The sequence below is a fragment of the Petromyzon marinus genome, chromosome 8, assembly GCF_048934315.1.
Source record: "Petromyzon marinus isolate PM22_M1 ecotype Great Lakes invasive population chromosome 8, UKy_Petmar_22M1.pri1.0, whole genome shotgun sequence".
Taxonomy (NCBI): domain Eukaryota; kingdom Metazoa; phylum Chordata; class Hyperoartia; order Petromyzontiformes; family Petromyzontidae; genus Petromyzon; species Petromyzon marinus.
The window spans coordinates 19266378-19281803 of NC_133674.1; the positions used below are offsets into that span (position 1 = coordinate 19266378).

Consider the following 15426-nt stretch of genomic DNA (forward strand, 5'->3'; position numbering starts at 1 on the left):
CCTAGGTCGACTCAGCCTTAAAATAGTGCATGGCGCAGCCGATAAACATCAGCACCGGGAAAAAAACAGAAGGGCGACCGGGCGTGGTGCTGGGTACACATCCTTCCCCGTGCGCGCCTTTCCCGGCATTAATAGTTCGCTTTTTGTTTTAAACAGCACTGATCCCCAACGGTCTATGTGAACTACACAGGGGGTCGAGACATTTATCACTGGCTCAACGTCCGCCGTTTCGAATGTAGACGTGTAATAACCACAACTCATTGTGTAACAACCAAAACTCATTGTGTAACAACCACAAATCATTGTGTAATAACCACAACTCATTGTGTAATAACCACAACTCATTGTGTAATAACCACAACTCATTGTGTAATAACCACAACTCATTGTGTAATAACCACAACTCATTGTGTAATAACCACAACTCATTGTGTAATAACCACAACTCATTGTTTGCCTCTGTTTGTTTTTTTTTTACACAGAAACTTCTGCTGATCGCGCTGCTGGTCTGTGGATTGGTGCCGATGTACCACGCGGCCGTTCTACGTGAGACATTGCGCGCGCACACACACACACAGCTCCGATTATCACGGTTGGTTACGTACGGTGCGAAAGAAGATCAGCATACATAGACACACATAACGATAGCCGCCATTCGCCACTAAGTGACGGCGACGTCATCACGGCGCCTGTGCCAAGCTATGTGCACTTTGAGGCCACGTGAAGTATTGAAGGCTCGCTGACAGGAGGTCACCAGACAGACCCAAGTGCGATGGGATAGCTGACTGAGATGACCGGTAGATGCACCACCTGTGCCCCCTACTGTGGCAACTTGCTGCATCTTAGCCGCCCGGCGCTCCGCTCGTTGTTGTGAGCGTCGCTCCTCCGCCCTCTGTTGTTGTTGGCGGGCGACTACCTCCAACTGCCCAGAAGCGTCCTTCACGAGCCTCCTCCACTTACGCACATACGCAGAGTGACATCACCATGGCACCGACGGTGAACTTTTGATCATCCGCGTGCACCTTTATTCGGGTTTCGAATTAACCGAGCTTGCTAGAAATTGATTATAACATACTCATTAGCGTCGTTGTGGAAATTATAAGTTACACAAGGAATAAGCCGACAATACGCCTGCCATATCTATTAAAAAGTATATTTTACACATAGCATCAGCTACACATGGCGTTCCCCAAAATGAATAGTGTAATGTGTGTATTTGTCTATTTGTTTCATTATCTAAAATATGGCATCACACATGCGGGGCCCAGATCAATTCATGGGCAGCTGCTTTCAACTCGTGGTTCCGTGGCGGATTTGGCATTCCTCCTCCCCCTCCTCCTCCTCAAAGACACGCGTCAGCACACCAACAGCCCGACGCGCGCAACTCCTTCGTTCGTGGGAAATTTAAAGGCAAAGCCGCAATGGCCATACGACTGTGGCCATGCGACCCACACCACGGAGCGCACAGCGAACCCACTGTGGTCTGCGCCCCTTCAACGGAGGAGGAGGAGGAACAGCAGCACCACACGAACTCTCTCTCTCTCTGCTGAAGCCCTCTCGTCGTGGCCAGCAGCAGACAACGACGTTGGCATTTAGCTCCTGAACGTATTGCTACCATTCGTAAGAATTTAATAGTGACGGATGATTTTAGAGTTCAACAAAAAAACGTAGATTAACATTTTTACGTCTTCCCCCGGTGCCAGGGGCCGGCAAAACAAAATCACAAAAACGTCCACATTTTTCGAATTTGGTAAAAAAAAAACCCCGCAAATATTTCAAGAGCTGTGATGCAAGCGGTGAATACGTGACGGTGGTGGTCCCTAATAACCAGCGTCACGAAGCGGTCCTTAACGAGCCACACGCCGCTCCGGAGCTGCAGGTTGCCAACGCCTGGCCATTCGAGAGATTTACATCATTTTACACACTCCATGGCGATAACTACAGTACCAGATGCCAGATTAGAGCTTCATAAATTGACACGCTTGAACTGGAACTTCGCTGGAGTTAGGGTCCTGTAAATGTTTGAAAGGATGAACAGTCTTTTAAAATGTCGACTTTCACGACGTATTATAATTCACGATTCAGTTTATCTTGAGTTAGACGGTGAGGATTACAGATTAATACGTAGACTTTCGCGACAAGTATCATTAATAAATCAGTTTTTTTTGTGTTAGATCGCATAAATTTAAATGTGTCGTTCAACCCGCCACCACCCGACACAGGCAATTAGTAAGGTTTGTCACGTAAACAGAACATGCCAATTCGTTTTTAGTACAGCACACCGGTGTGTTTAAGGTTAAAATCTCACTTGTTTTACTATGAACATGGTTATAACTATATACCGACACGATCTAACTCCAAAAAATCAGGAATTTTGTTGAGTTTGAGTTTAATTTGTTAAATGCATGGTCCTGTTTAATCGGGTGCCCGGCTATTTCACAAGGGAAATCCGTGGCGTTTCTGGATCCAACGTGTTTTTTTGCCTTGCATGACAAACAACTGCCATGCGATCACCACACTGCATGCACAGTGCTTCTCAGCCTTGTCCAGACCACCACCACCACCAACCACCACCGCCTCAAGAGCTGAACGTTTAGATCGCAGAATTGCTTCATCGTTTCGAAGACCGACTCGTGGAGTTGAGACCTGCGTCTTTCCAACCCTCTTTCCGACCCTCCCCCCACGCTCACCCCGACCCACCGGCGACTCCCACAGAGCCTGCAGTACAGATCATCTCGAGGGGATGCAGCTCGCCCACGGGACTCGTGCCAATAGGAGCGTCTTGGCGCAACGCCAAATGTGAAACGTGCATTTGTGGAGCCAACTACATCCCGACCTGTACTCTCAAGTAAGCCGAGAAGTTACCACCACATTTTACGTGTTGTTGTTGTTGTTAAGTCTGTTTTTCAACCAATGTAATGCTGTTTTACACAAACTCGCTTCACGTGTTGCCATAGGTCAAAGCAAATAGAGGGTGCAGAGTTTCGCGTTCTGTGTATTCACGTAGACATATAAATGTCATGTTAGTCCACCGGCCTATTGGCTTTCCACACCAATGTTATCAAGCGGCATTTGTTTAAGTGGCAAAACTCTGGACCGGTTTTGACCCCTATGGGTCTCATCAGCAGGGTCAGTTTAAGCGTTTGAACACAGAGAGCCCGGATAAAGAAAAACAAGAGGAGTCTTCACATTCAGCCAGTCGCCCAGGATTCACCAGAAGCACTGAATAAACAACAACCACCATGCTCAACACATTGGTCAATAACATTGTGTGGCCTTACAAAACGGTAAAATGTGTATACATAATAGGCGACGTTTCAGGCAATGGCCCATCTTCACAGTACATACATTCTTCATTATTGTTCTAAATTATATATTGTTTTATATATAAATATAGACAATTTTACTTTTCAATTATTGTTGTTGATTGAGCATCAATCGAACAATAGAGTATCATAAAATAATTAGTTTGCAGTCAGGCTTATTAAACAAATGCTTCTCTATTAGCCAATGTTTTTTTTGGGCAGGAGTGCTCCATATACGACCTGGATCCCCGATCAACAAACAAGTAACATATTTCGCAACATGATTTGTGGGTATCCGTGGAGCATTGTGGGTACACGATGATACGAACATATGTCATTCTCTCTCTCTCGGTGAAAATCGGATAGGCTGACGGACTGGAATTCTGCTCCGTTTGATTTTCTTGCGATTGCGAAATCAAAATCACGTCACGGTGATACCAGCATCAATACCACGTCACAGCACCTGCGAAAGAAGTTCAGCAGACAGACATCGCATAGAGACAGCTGCCACTGGGGTCCCATCGGCTAGAACTGCAGCAGGGCATTGGGATGGTGGAGGCGACACGTGATGCAAGGCGCTTTCACTTGAGGAGGCATCTTAGCGTGCGCCATGTAAACGTAAACCCGCATACTCTTTGGTTCTATTCGGTAAAGTCACGTAAAAAACAAAAACAAAAAATTCACGACGTTTCGGTCACAACACAAGTGGCCTTCATCTGGTGAAGGGACCAGACTGTCTAGAGGACAGCGCTGGAGTAAACCCGCATCCCTATAACGAAGCGATACAGGACATGGGCGATTCCTGTACTACATTACGGGTTAATAACTTGTTGTGGAGCATTGTGGGTAAATAACGTATAGGAGCACACATCTGTTATAGCCCATCGGCTTATTGGCTTTCCATACCAATGTTATCCAGCAATATTTGTTCAATCAGAGCAAACCGTGGACCTCATTAGCGAGCGTGTCAGGCTTGTTAACAAAAATGCTGCTGCGATCACCCGGTGTTATTCTGTTCCAGTTTAAAAAGTGACACCTCTGATGTTACCCAACCCCACTCCCCCACCTGCCACAGACTCTCGATTCCAGTGATGTACGACAGCGACTGCGAGCTGTTTCTGGACACGAAGTTGTGCGTATACAAGGTGGTGAAGATTGCCGACCACTCGATATCGTGTCCCTACCGGGGCATGACCTACCCGACATCGAAGTAACACGCGGGACGACCAAAAAAATGTCTTCAAGAAATACGCTCGATAAAGCATCTCCAGAGTAACGACGCTCACCGCGTTGTTATTCTTTTTGGCCGTGGCACCCATTTGCGCTTACAGCTACACATAGATACATTTTGGGGATTAAGTTTGTGTTACAACAATAGGGACATGTTATAGTCCACAGGCCGAAGCGGATACGGGATACCACCTCAGGCTGCTAAAACTTAACAGTATCGATGATTAATTCACTTGGCGAATGATAATCAATTAGTTGATTACCCCACTCAGTGCAAATGGTTATCACGTAATTCGCTGTTATTCGTCACGTAAGGAAATTGAAACTATTAGGTCACCAACAAGTCAAACAACTGGTCTAGAGCCCGTGGACTATTGCGTGATATATTCCCGCTAATGCCTCTCTTTTAGACGCTGCTTGACCACACACTCAAATATTGTTGTTTTCTTCTCTTTTGGGGCTGAACTGTTGTTTGAACAATTAAGAAAAGCATCATCAACATCAATAAAAAACGCAAAGCTGCAATTCTATTGCACGGGTGATGTGGAGTATTTTCCTTGTGTTAACGTTCGAGTTGCTCGCTAGGGATTAGTTTAATACGTGGTAGGCTTTCGCAAACAATATCATCCATAACAGGTTTTTTTTAGTTAGATCGCGTAAATATATAAATGTGTCGTTAAACCGCCACCACCCGACACAGCCAATTAGTAAGGTTTGTCACGTAAACAGAACGTGCCAATTCGTCACTAGTACAGCACACCGGTGTGTTGTAGAGCAAAGCCACAAAATTTACAATCTGAGTACGACGTTTCGCCAGTAATTACAACCAGCTTCATCAGGCGACAGCCAGATTTGTGGAGAAATCCTCCTGTTTCGTTCCTTAAATAGAGGGAGAAATTTGATGACGCCATCAAATCGATTATCAAAATCCACAGAGTGTCCTTATTGGCACGCGTGGTTTGCCACTGCCGACAGTTGTATTTGGGAATATTTAACATTTATTTGATGTTCGTTTAGTCTCGTGCTGATCAGCAGAACACGCGTGCCAACAAGAACACTCAATTGTTTTCGATAATGTAGATGTTTTGTGCAATACTAGTTACTACTGCACAATACTAATTAGATAATCTATCGTAATTGAGAGAAATACAAATAATTGTAACCGTTCGGATAGCTACAGGCTTAGTCCTGCTTGGAAGCGATTAATCAAATAATACTGTTTAAATGCTGCCTATATATACTTCAATCGGGATTAATGTTGGTACGGCTTTTTTTAGTAAACATAATCGACAGGAGGTACAAGAACAATGGACTTTCATAATACGGTTGCATTATGTACGTTGATTATCATATAAATAACCCACAAATTAAATCGTGAGACACCGTTCGTGCCTGATGATTGGTAAACGAATTTAACCAGGTGAGAACTCAATGTTCCAGGATCGGAGTCTCGTTTGTAAAAAGGTGGACCTACCTGGGTCACCGACATGGTAACATCAATGCAAAGTACAGCGATAAAGCAAACAGAAACAAAAAAGCTCTCGGGAAATTGAGGATATGGCACACAGTATATCAACGTCAAATCACGGTAAAATATTCAATTTCCTGCAGTGCCACTTAGCTCGGGGAAGACTATTTTTAGACTGATCATAGTACAATTAGAACATTTAGTACTGAAGTACACTATTGTATAAACAAACAAGGATTACATATCAAACTCTTCGGATACTATATATTTGAATAGGCGCTCTCGACATCACGTGGGACAGCAACATCAACCGCCGCTCGCCACTAAATGGCGGTGACTTCACCGCGTCGCTTGTGCCAGGCTAGGTGCACCCAGCGGCCACGTGAAGTACCGAAGGCTAGCTGCTGGCAAGAGGTCCGGGACAGATCCAGGTCCCATGTATTAACTGACTGAGATGGCTGGCAGATGCACCACCTGTTCCCCACTGTGTCAACTTCCCGTATTTTATTCACCGGGCGCTCTGCTCGTTGTTGTGAGCGTCGCTAACGTGGGACAAACATGTACACACGCACACCAGCCCCATATTTCAGCAATTGGAATCGGCGCTTTCTACGCCACGTGGAATGCATTGAGCAATCAATAGGCGCGTGCGGCGCGGAACAACCCACATGGTATTGTATTTAAATGTGGAAGCTTTGATGAACGTGGGTTAAGATAGCTGGCGTTAACCAATTAGCGCTGTCTGCGTTAACACAGCCGATTTCAATTAATATGGAGATCTCAGTGTGTGTGTGTACACACGTGCTATGTGTGTGTGTACACGTAGTATCTGTGTTCTCGTGGTGTGTATGTACACGTGGTGTATGTGTACACGTGGTGTCTCTGTCCTCGTGGTGTGTGTGAACACGTAGTGTGTGTGTACACTTGGTGTGTGTGCTCACAAGCACTCGACTGGAATATTTAAAAACGTGGTCTTGCCCAATTACTTCCAATCCTGGCTTGCCTCTCCACGTCGAAGCGAGTTTTCCGGACAGAAATACCTAAATCTCATTCACATTCACTAATATCACTGCTCAAAACGGTAAAACATAATAGACGATATTTTGCGAAATGGCCATATTTTAGAGCAGATAGATTATCGCCCCCTCCTATCTATATATTAATTTAACTTTCATGCCATTCACGAATGTGTCAAGGTTTTTCTTTTTCTTATTAGTGTTTGTGCACCGCGAACAAGGCAGTGTCATCACCAAAAGAACACACAGAGACGTGTATGAAACATCAATTGTCTCGTGTTGAAATAACCATGAATCATCAGCCATGATCAATCCCCTGCTGGATGAAGTAGCAATCTCTCACGGTCGCACCCACCTCTTTGCACGCGAGCCGATCTCATCTGTATCCATACCTTGATGCGTCTAATATCGAAGCGAATATTATCATGAGCAGAACTTCATTCGTTGCACATAGATATAATGATATATGATTGTAGTCCATCGGTCTATTGCCTTTCGGGATCTGTATTATCAAACAGTATTCGTTGTCAGCAAGCAATCTCTGGACTGCTTTCGGCCTTGAGCAAAATAATAATAATAAAACACATTATAGGTCTTCGGGCAATTCTTCACAGCACAAATGCTGTCATCGCGAAGGCAGGCGCTAGCTCTACGGCTTTACCCTGTTCTGTTAATGAAGGGTTTGGGTAGGCGGCAGATGTATTCGGACTGACGTTAATCGTAAATGATAACAACTCGGGATTTTAAAATTGAAAACTAAACGAATGCGGATCGCCAGGGGCCTAATTTAACGACCCGTGACTTCTCAAGCAAACGGCGTCTTGAAGACGCACTTCGCTTTCCGTCTTCAAGACGGCGACGCATTAAGCTCCGATCCGGACACGGACAATCCGTACCGCACACAAACACACACACCCACACAAAAGGTGGATTTGAGTTGGGGGCCAGACAAAAGGGGACACTCGGAGAAATTGACGGATGAACTCGAAATGTTGGGGGGAAGGTAAAAGACAACATTGTATGTACACGTGCTTGCACTGCTCGTGTGCGTCGTTCAACTTACTTGGTTTGTTGTCCTGCCCTCGCACCTCCCGATTAGCACGGTTGGCTACGTACGGTACGAAAGAAGTTCAAAATACGTAGCTATTCCTCGGCACGTATGCGCTACGGAGAAGGGCCATTTGCCGAAGCGTCGCCTGTTTTTGTTAGCTGTTTTATCCTTTTAAGGCCACTAAGTGTTGTTGACGAATGTGTTGAGTATGTTGCCCCACTGTCAACGCAGCAGCAGCAGCAGCGCCACCACCACCAGATACTGCGCTTTGCTCGTTAACTGGAACCAACCTGCACGACCTTTTGCACGTCACCGTCCGTCCTCGTGACCGTCCATGGGACATGACAATTGCAGGCGATAGGAGAGCGATAGATAAATGCGCAGCCAGCCAGCAAACCTTTTTTTTTAAATATGTATCGTATGAAGAGTTTGGCGGAGGGGTGGGTGGTGGTGTGGGAGGAGATATAGAACGTTGATGACAACAACGATAATTGTACAGCCGAACCAACAACAACAACGCCTCTCTTGTGGATGATGTTGGTCGCCACTTCCGACGTGTTACATTTAAATATTTGCTGAACTCCTTTTGCGCCGTACGTATCCAACAGTGCTCATCGGAGGTGCGCGGGAATGACAATAAACTAAACACAATCTATGTGTCACGCGGTATTAAGTCAATATACAGAGTGCTTCAATTTTTTAAACACTTTTATATGGGACTATCGTTTTTAATGGAAAAAGAACGGAAAATACTACACTGTAACGTGATAACAAATGTGTGTTAGTAGCTTCAAAAAGTCGAAGAGTCTCCCACGTGTTCGCCATCGTTGTCAACGCGTGGCCTGGAATCTTCTCCAGGTAGTCTCCAGGGCCTGGAGGAAGCAGCACATTTCTCGCGGTATTGTTGCAAATTCTCCGAAGTGTTAATATTTTATTTAAGCAGCCTGTATGTAAGACAGCCAAGTGGATTCGTGACCACGGCGACGCGGAACACTTCGGCGATAAGACCCCGCACGTGGGTTGGGTTCGTCTCTGGCTGCTTCAGTTTCCTCCACAAATAAGCAAATCTCGTCGTCGTCGTCATCATCATGGAATTCTCAAAAAAATCCAAACGTAGAATGGCCCCCGTGATAAAAAAATAAAAAAGCGCGGAGACTCGAGATTCAGTGAGGCTCTTCTGGCTAAATAGATAATAACGACTGTTATTGTTATGCACGTTACAATTCCGAGACACGAGCCGTGTTAAAGCGAGCGACGTGGTCATTCGTCTTGCGCTTGAACCCTGCGCCCGCCGGTTGACCCGCGCCCCCAGGGTACTTGGTCCGGTGTTTGCTCTTGAGATCGCTCCGCGCGTCTGTCTGTGTGTGTGCAGTCTTCGGGTCTCTGTGCAATCACGGAAGCGTCTCGCGGCCCGGCCGATTGGACCGACGCTCGGCCTAAAGCCCTCGAGCACACGAGCGAGTGGGCGGATAATCCTTTTGTATAATAAACTTCACGTGTCCATTAGCCCGTCAGTCATGCCATCGGTGACAGCCGCTCGCTCGAGTGGCGGCTGGCCCAGGCTGGAGTTCAGCGACGGTTGCTGGGTGACACAAAGTTGCGTGACGCTCTCCCCTTGCCCGTGTAACGTCGCCATCTCCTGACACGCCACGGCATTTGCGGGTCTCGTTCGCATGGCCCCAGGGCTCGGCAATTTCGTACAAAACTCGATAATTTCAAGAGCCGCAATGCCCACGTGAATAACGGCGTCACGACGCGGTCCTTAAAGAGCCGCAGGTTGCCGTCCCCTTGTATGGCCGTTGTCGATAGCGAGGAACGGCGGCTCTAATTATGCTACAATGAGGTTGTTGAGCCAGTTAATCGCAGTGTCAGCAAATAGATTACCTTGGTTGTGTATGGGGATTGAGCGCGACCCAACGCCACCCCCGGGCTCAGCACCCCGCCGCCCCCCATGAACGCGTGGGGTGTGCTCCGGGTATTTGGGTCTCTTGCAACGCGTGTACTTACCGCTCATCAATGGAGGTGGTCAAACATCGCCGCTCCGTAGAACCACAGAGCTCGGGCAATTCGTGGCGCCGGTTCTGGCAGCTTTTGCTGTGGTTTCCCACGCCTCTGAAACGAAAATCTGTTCGCGTTACGAATTCTACAGCGGTTTTTTTATTCTTCTTCAGATGAAATTTGCACGAATGACGCGATATACTAAATAAATACGTAAATATGTGTTTCATATATCGTAATGTTCGTCGTGTAGAGTCAAGTCATGACTCATTGTGAGCAGAACGAAACCAGAGACCTACGGTAGCAATTATAATGATGATGTCGTCGTCGATATATACGGCCCACGAGGGCGAGGCGATAATAAATATTTAGACATAAATTAAATATCGCACTGCAACGGTGGAACGACGTCTCAATAATTCGTCAATTTAAAGAGGGCAATAAACCTCACTCGGGATAATTGCACCCTCATTCTCCACTTAACTCACGCATACGGATTGGTGGCGGAGAAAATGTGTGGCAATATGAATAACAATTCGAGGCTCACCAACCACGGGAGCAAGCGGGGTTGGGACATTCGTTAAATTCTGGAGAAGACGAATTAATTTGAATTACCATCGTGACTGGCCTTTGTAGGCTCTGAAAAAAACATTCGACTCAGAAATAATCGATGCGGTCATCCAAGCTCTTACAAACGGAGGCCAAAAAAATATACAGTTTGAAATTATAAGAAAACAATTCAATTGACAAAGCCACCCAAAGGTGACATGACGCGTGGTAGAATAATTATCTGTATCCTCCACGAGAATGACCTCATCCAGCAGTGGATTGACAAGTGGCACACGTGTACAATACTGTGTGTGAATTGGAGGGTCCAACGCAATGGCTTCCTAATATCGAGCCTCGATATTAGGAAGCCACTGGAGCTACGCACTTTAAAACGTCGATTGAAACCTCAATTCTTCAGAACTGATTTTTGTGTGTTTAGTTTGTTGTCCTCCGCCCGCACCTCAGATGAGCGCGGTTGGCTAGGTACGGTACAAGATAAAGTCAACATACGTGCATACAATTGCTGCTGTTGAGAGACACCTCCAAAAACACACGTGGCTTGTTGTATGAGCCTAAGTAGGTCAAACAGAGGTCCCCCTCCCACACGGCCCACACACTTGCAGCCTCACGAGGCTTTAAAGGAAAGTATGTGACTGGTGAGCACCTTCGACAGCCACGTCACACGTGCGAGGGACGATCTGTCCTCGCTGTGTGTGTGACAACGGCGAGAATCAGCACGAGTCGGTGCCGTAGCAAGGGCTGGGCGCGAGGTTCGAGGGGGGGGGGGGGGGTACGAGCAGGGCGCTGCGCGTGAAATATGAAGGCCGAAATAAGGCTCTATAAAGTAGCTGCGTCGTGCCCAAATACGCTGAGCTTGGGCGTGTACTTGCCCATACAAGGAGTCGTGGAAATAATAGAGCGATTTGAATTCATCCCATGCTCTTAGATCCCACGCTCTAACCCACGCTTTAACCCGTAACAGCTCCATCCCATGCTCGACCCCACGCTCTAACCTGTAACAGCTCGACCCCATGCGCTTTCCATCGGTTGTTCATTGTGGCATTGCTTCTCGTTGGCTACATGAGGCATGCGCAATCTTTCCTATGGTTCACGGACTCTATTCTATCACGCAAAAGCGCCGAACGAATGGATTGCCACACAAATGTTAGCCACACTATTTGTGTGGCTAACATTTGTGACCCGGTCGCTCCTGAAAAAAGAGCTATATAGTTCAGTGGGCCTAACCTTGTAAAATAAGATAAACTGTTTACATATATATATATTTTAAATTAATCAAGCAGTGGCAGGTGGTGGATCAAAGTTTTTTATTTTCCCCCTGTTGTTGCTGACGAATGCATAGACTTTTCTTTAACTGAATGTGATCGACCATTTTTGATCTTTGTTTTTTTTCCATTCATCAATTAATGAAGATCTAACTCAGTACCCTTGCTAGGAAAACTGTCGCCCCCCCCCCCATCGCATAACAATGTATTCTGGCACCCACCCACGGACGCGTCCAGCACCGCGTGATGTTTCCCCTCCAGTGTGTCTGCGCGTGACGTTCGTAGCAGACCCGGCACTGAAATCACCCGCTGCGTGCGAATCGCGCTCAGGACGTAAAGGAACTCGCCCTGTTTATTCAACGCCTGCGCGTGTGTACTTAACGTTACCCAAAACATCGCCGTGATGATAATCTGCTGCACGCCTCCGTGATCTATCAGTGATCCCATCTATTTCCATGCCTTTGTGCGCGTGCGTGTGTGTACCTGTGTCGCCAGTGACCGAGACAGAGCTCATCCTAATTTATTTGAGATTTTGTGTGCGGATTGAGTGTGCCCGTGGTTGCAGTGCAGGGTTAGTGCGCTGCGCTACGAAAACAGGCGAACCGGGTTCGATTACCGCTCGCGACCGATAACAGTGGGCGAACATTTGAACGGGTCCCGGACCTACCCGAGGTCGATTCAGACTCGAAACGACTACTTGGTGCGGAGTGTAAACAACATCAACAACAGTGGATAGACAAACACGGCCGATCGCGCCGCTGTGGCCACCCACCCCCTCTTATGCTGTGAAGGTCTTAATAGGTGCTCGCTCGCAGCAATTGTTATCTTAATAGTCTGTTCAACGCTGTCCGGGAGATCTTTGCCTTTGGGTGTCTTTCGTGACGTGTGATTACACGCACCTCTCTTTGCCTTTTTACGCATTTTCATGTTTTTGTTCCCGTGTTTTTTTTTCTCCCGTTCATGTAAACGATACGCATGTGGCGCGCCTCAACCATCCGGCTGTCGCATCGTGCGGTCTGGCACGTAGCGCGGGCGAGCGGATGCTCACCTGTTGACCTCTCGGGGAGAATGTTCCGTGCCCAGGTGCGGTTAGACGTCAGCCCACGGTCTGAGTGACTCGTCGTGTCGCTGAATCTGTCGGCCGTGGGTATATCCCCGGACAGCCGAGAAACAAGTTGGAAGTCGCGTGGACTTGATCAAACGCCTTTCTTCTCAAGCGTGAACTTGCCATAGAAGGGGCTTCAAGCGAATGGGCGGCGGTGGTGGCGGTGGCGGTGGTGGCTATGCACGTGCGTGGCTAGTAATTGAGACAGCGAGGCGTCGGTGGGTCACACCAATTGTTGTGAAACTCCCCTGGTTGTCCAAGAGGTGCCATAATCTGGCCGGCCAGGTGAGGGCAGTACAGAAAGTGTCGAGTAATCGTCCGTTTAGTTTAACACGCAGGCTTCCTCGATCAATATCGAAAACTGTTTTTTTTGGGGTTAGATCGCGTAAATATTGTACGTGATCTGGGTTAGAATCTACCATTTGTTATTAATCTACCATTTTGTTTTCCCCTCAACATTTAGAATCAACATCACGCGTTTAGAGTCTTTGGCTGCCATACATTTCCACATGATAAGCCACTTCGTTAAGCTATCATCTTAACGAAGTCTGAAAAAGAGCTATATAGCTCAGTCGGCCTTACCTGGTAAAACATTTTTTTAAATGGTTTTAGTTTCATATTAACGCTAATGAATTGGCTAATAACATCTAAAAATAAAAACCCACCTTAGCGGAACCCTCCTGAAAATGAGTACTCCACTGTGGTGTTCATAGATAAACACGTGACAATAATATATTTTGTATTATATATATTTTTGTTATAATTATAATCACCATGAATCGGTTTAATATCATGACGTCGAGACAGCCTCGAACATTCCTCCCCACTGCACCGAATGGGAAGTTCCACTGCAAACACGGCGAGCCTATAGCCTCACTCCACGACGCCGATGCAGGAGGGGGGATTAAGCGGATGGTCGCCACCATTTCATGCAGCAGAGAGGGGGGCAGAGCGGGTTAGGAGACGGGCTGGTGGCGTTGCGTCAGACTCCCGGACCTGCTTGGGCCGTCATCAATCAACAGTCACAGTGAAGAATGAAATTCAACAAACATGTTGATTTTCGCATTTCAGAAACACCGCATTAAGTCATTGGATCCGTGTTCACGAAAGTTGCGTGATACTAGCCCAGGGTTAACAATAATTATAATGCAGTTACATTGCTGCAAGTTATCGTAACCTTCTATTTTGATTTCTCGCCTGATTCAACAAAATAAACTGCAACAAGGCGCTATGACGGTCGAGGTGACCAGGTGTCTCTCGGATCCTGAGCCGGCATCAATGAAAGCCTGGGTTTGAATCCGGGTTTCAGCCACCCGTCCCCAACCGTGGCGAGCTGATCGTCTCCGCCCGCTCACTGAACGCACAACAAAGACAAATATACCCCGTATAGACTTAACAGACTGTTGCGGCAAGGGCTGTTAGGGCGCTCGTATGAAGGCCGGAACGGCACTCTAGGGGGTGGGTGACCAGCACCACGCCCGGCTGCCTCGGTCTCCCTCGTGGCGATGTTTATACAGCGCACCAGGTAGGCTGAGTCGACCTAGGGGAGGCCCAAGATCGATCAGGTTCGGATAATCCGCCAGTGGCCATGAGCAAGAATCACAACTCGGGCCACCAGTTTCGTAGCACAACACGCTAACCACTTCACCACTGCTGCTCTTACTGACTGGGTTTGTGCTAAATTTGGCAGCTTTCCCGTTCTCAGAATTAAACATATTTGGTCGACTGACACGCAGCAATCTGATCTTAGATACTGTTGGAAAGTGCTCCCCCTACTGTGAGTTTTCGGTAGTGATCAACATGCCGCTTTTCCTGATCAAATCGCCTTCACCAGGTGTATACTATTAATGTCATCCCAATTGTAGACCTTGTTACCCGATTTTATTGACCCATGAGGTATACTGTGGTGAGTTTTTTTTTGTCTGCCGGGTTGAGGTTGGAACTCCCAATGCGAGCCGAACGCGCTGAACCACTGTGCCGTCTGCTCAGATTAAACCGTCGTCGAGACCCTGTTATATTCCCACAAAGTGGTACGTATTTTAACGACCCCGGTGGAATTATGGACTGAGTCGACCACCCCGGCCAGGAGTAGAACTCGCAACATTCCCATTGAGAGTGAACCACGCGGCTCTTAACCGAGGTTCCATCTGGTCAGATTCAACCAAAGTCAAAGGCCCCTGTCACATTCCCACAAAGTGGTACTCGTTGAAACGACCCCGGTGGGATGATGGTCTGAGTCGACGACACCGGCCAGGAGTGGAACTCGCAACTTTATCATCGCGAGCCGGATTCAGTGGACGACGTCACCAGGCGTCTCGAACATCCGTGTGCGTGTGTGCCTTGGCGTGTCGTGCAACGGGCGTGGTGCTGGCCACCCACCCCCTCGTGCGCCGTGCCGCCCTTCATCGCTGCTGATAGCGA

At 47.3% G+C, this 15426-nt stretch overlaps 1 protein-coding gene across 4 annotated transcripts in view; it reads left to right on the forward strand.

Moving 5' to 3' along the window:
- LOC116940344 (uncharacterized) overlaps positions 1-5065 on the forward strand; it is a 39248-nt gene extending 34183 nt beyond the window's left edge. For all 4 annotated transcript variants that reach the window (XM_032950081.2, XM_032950082.2, XM_032950083.2 and 1 more), the window contains exons 7-9: positions 483-546; positions 2716-2848; positions 4381-5065. In XM_032950081.2, the coding sequence (XP_032805972.2) occupies positions 483-546; positions 2716-2848; positions 4381-4519 (336 nt within the window). In that variant the 3' untranslated portion in view covers positions 4520-5065. The remainder of the gene's footprint in view (positions 1-482; positions 547-2715; positions 2849-4380) is intronic.
- The last annotated feature ends 10361 nt before the right edge of the window (positions 5066-15426 follow it).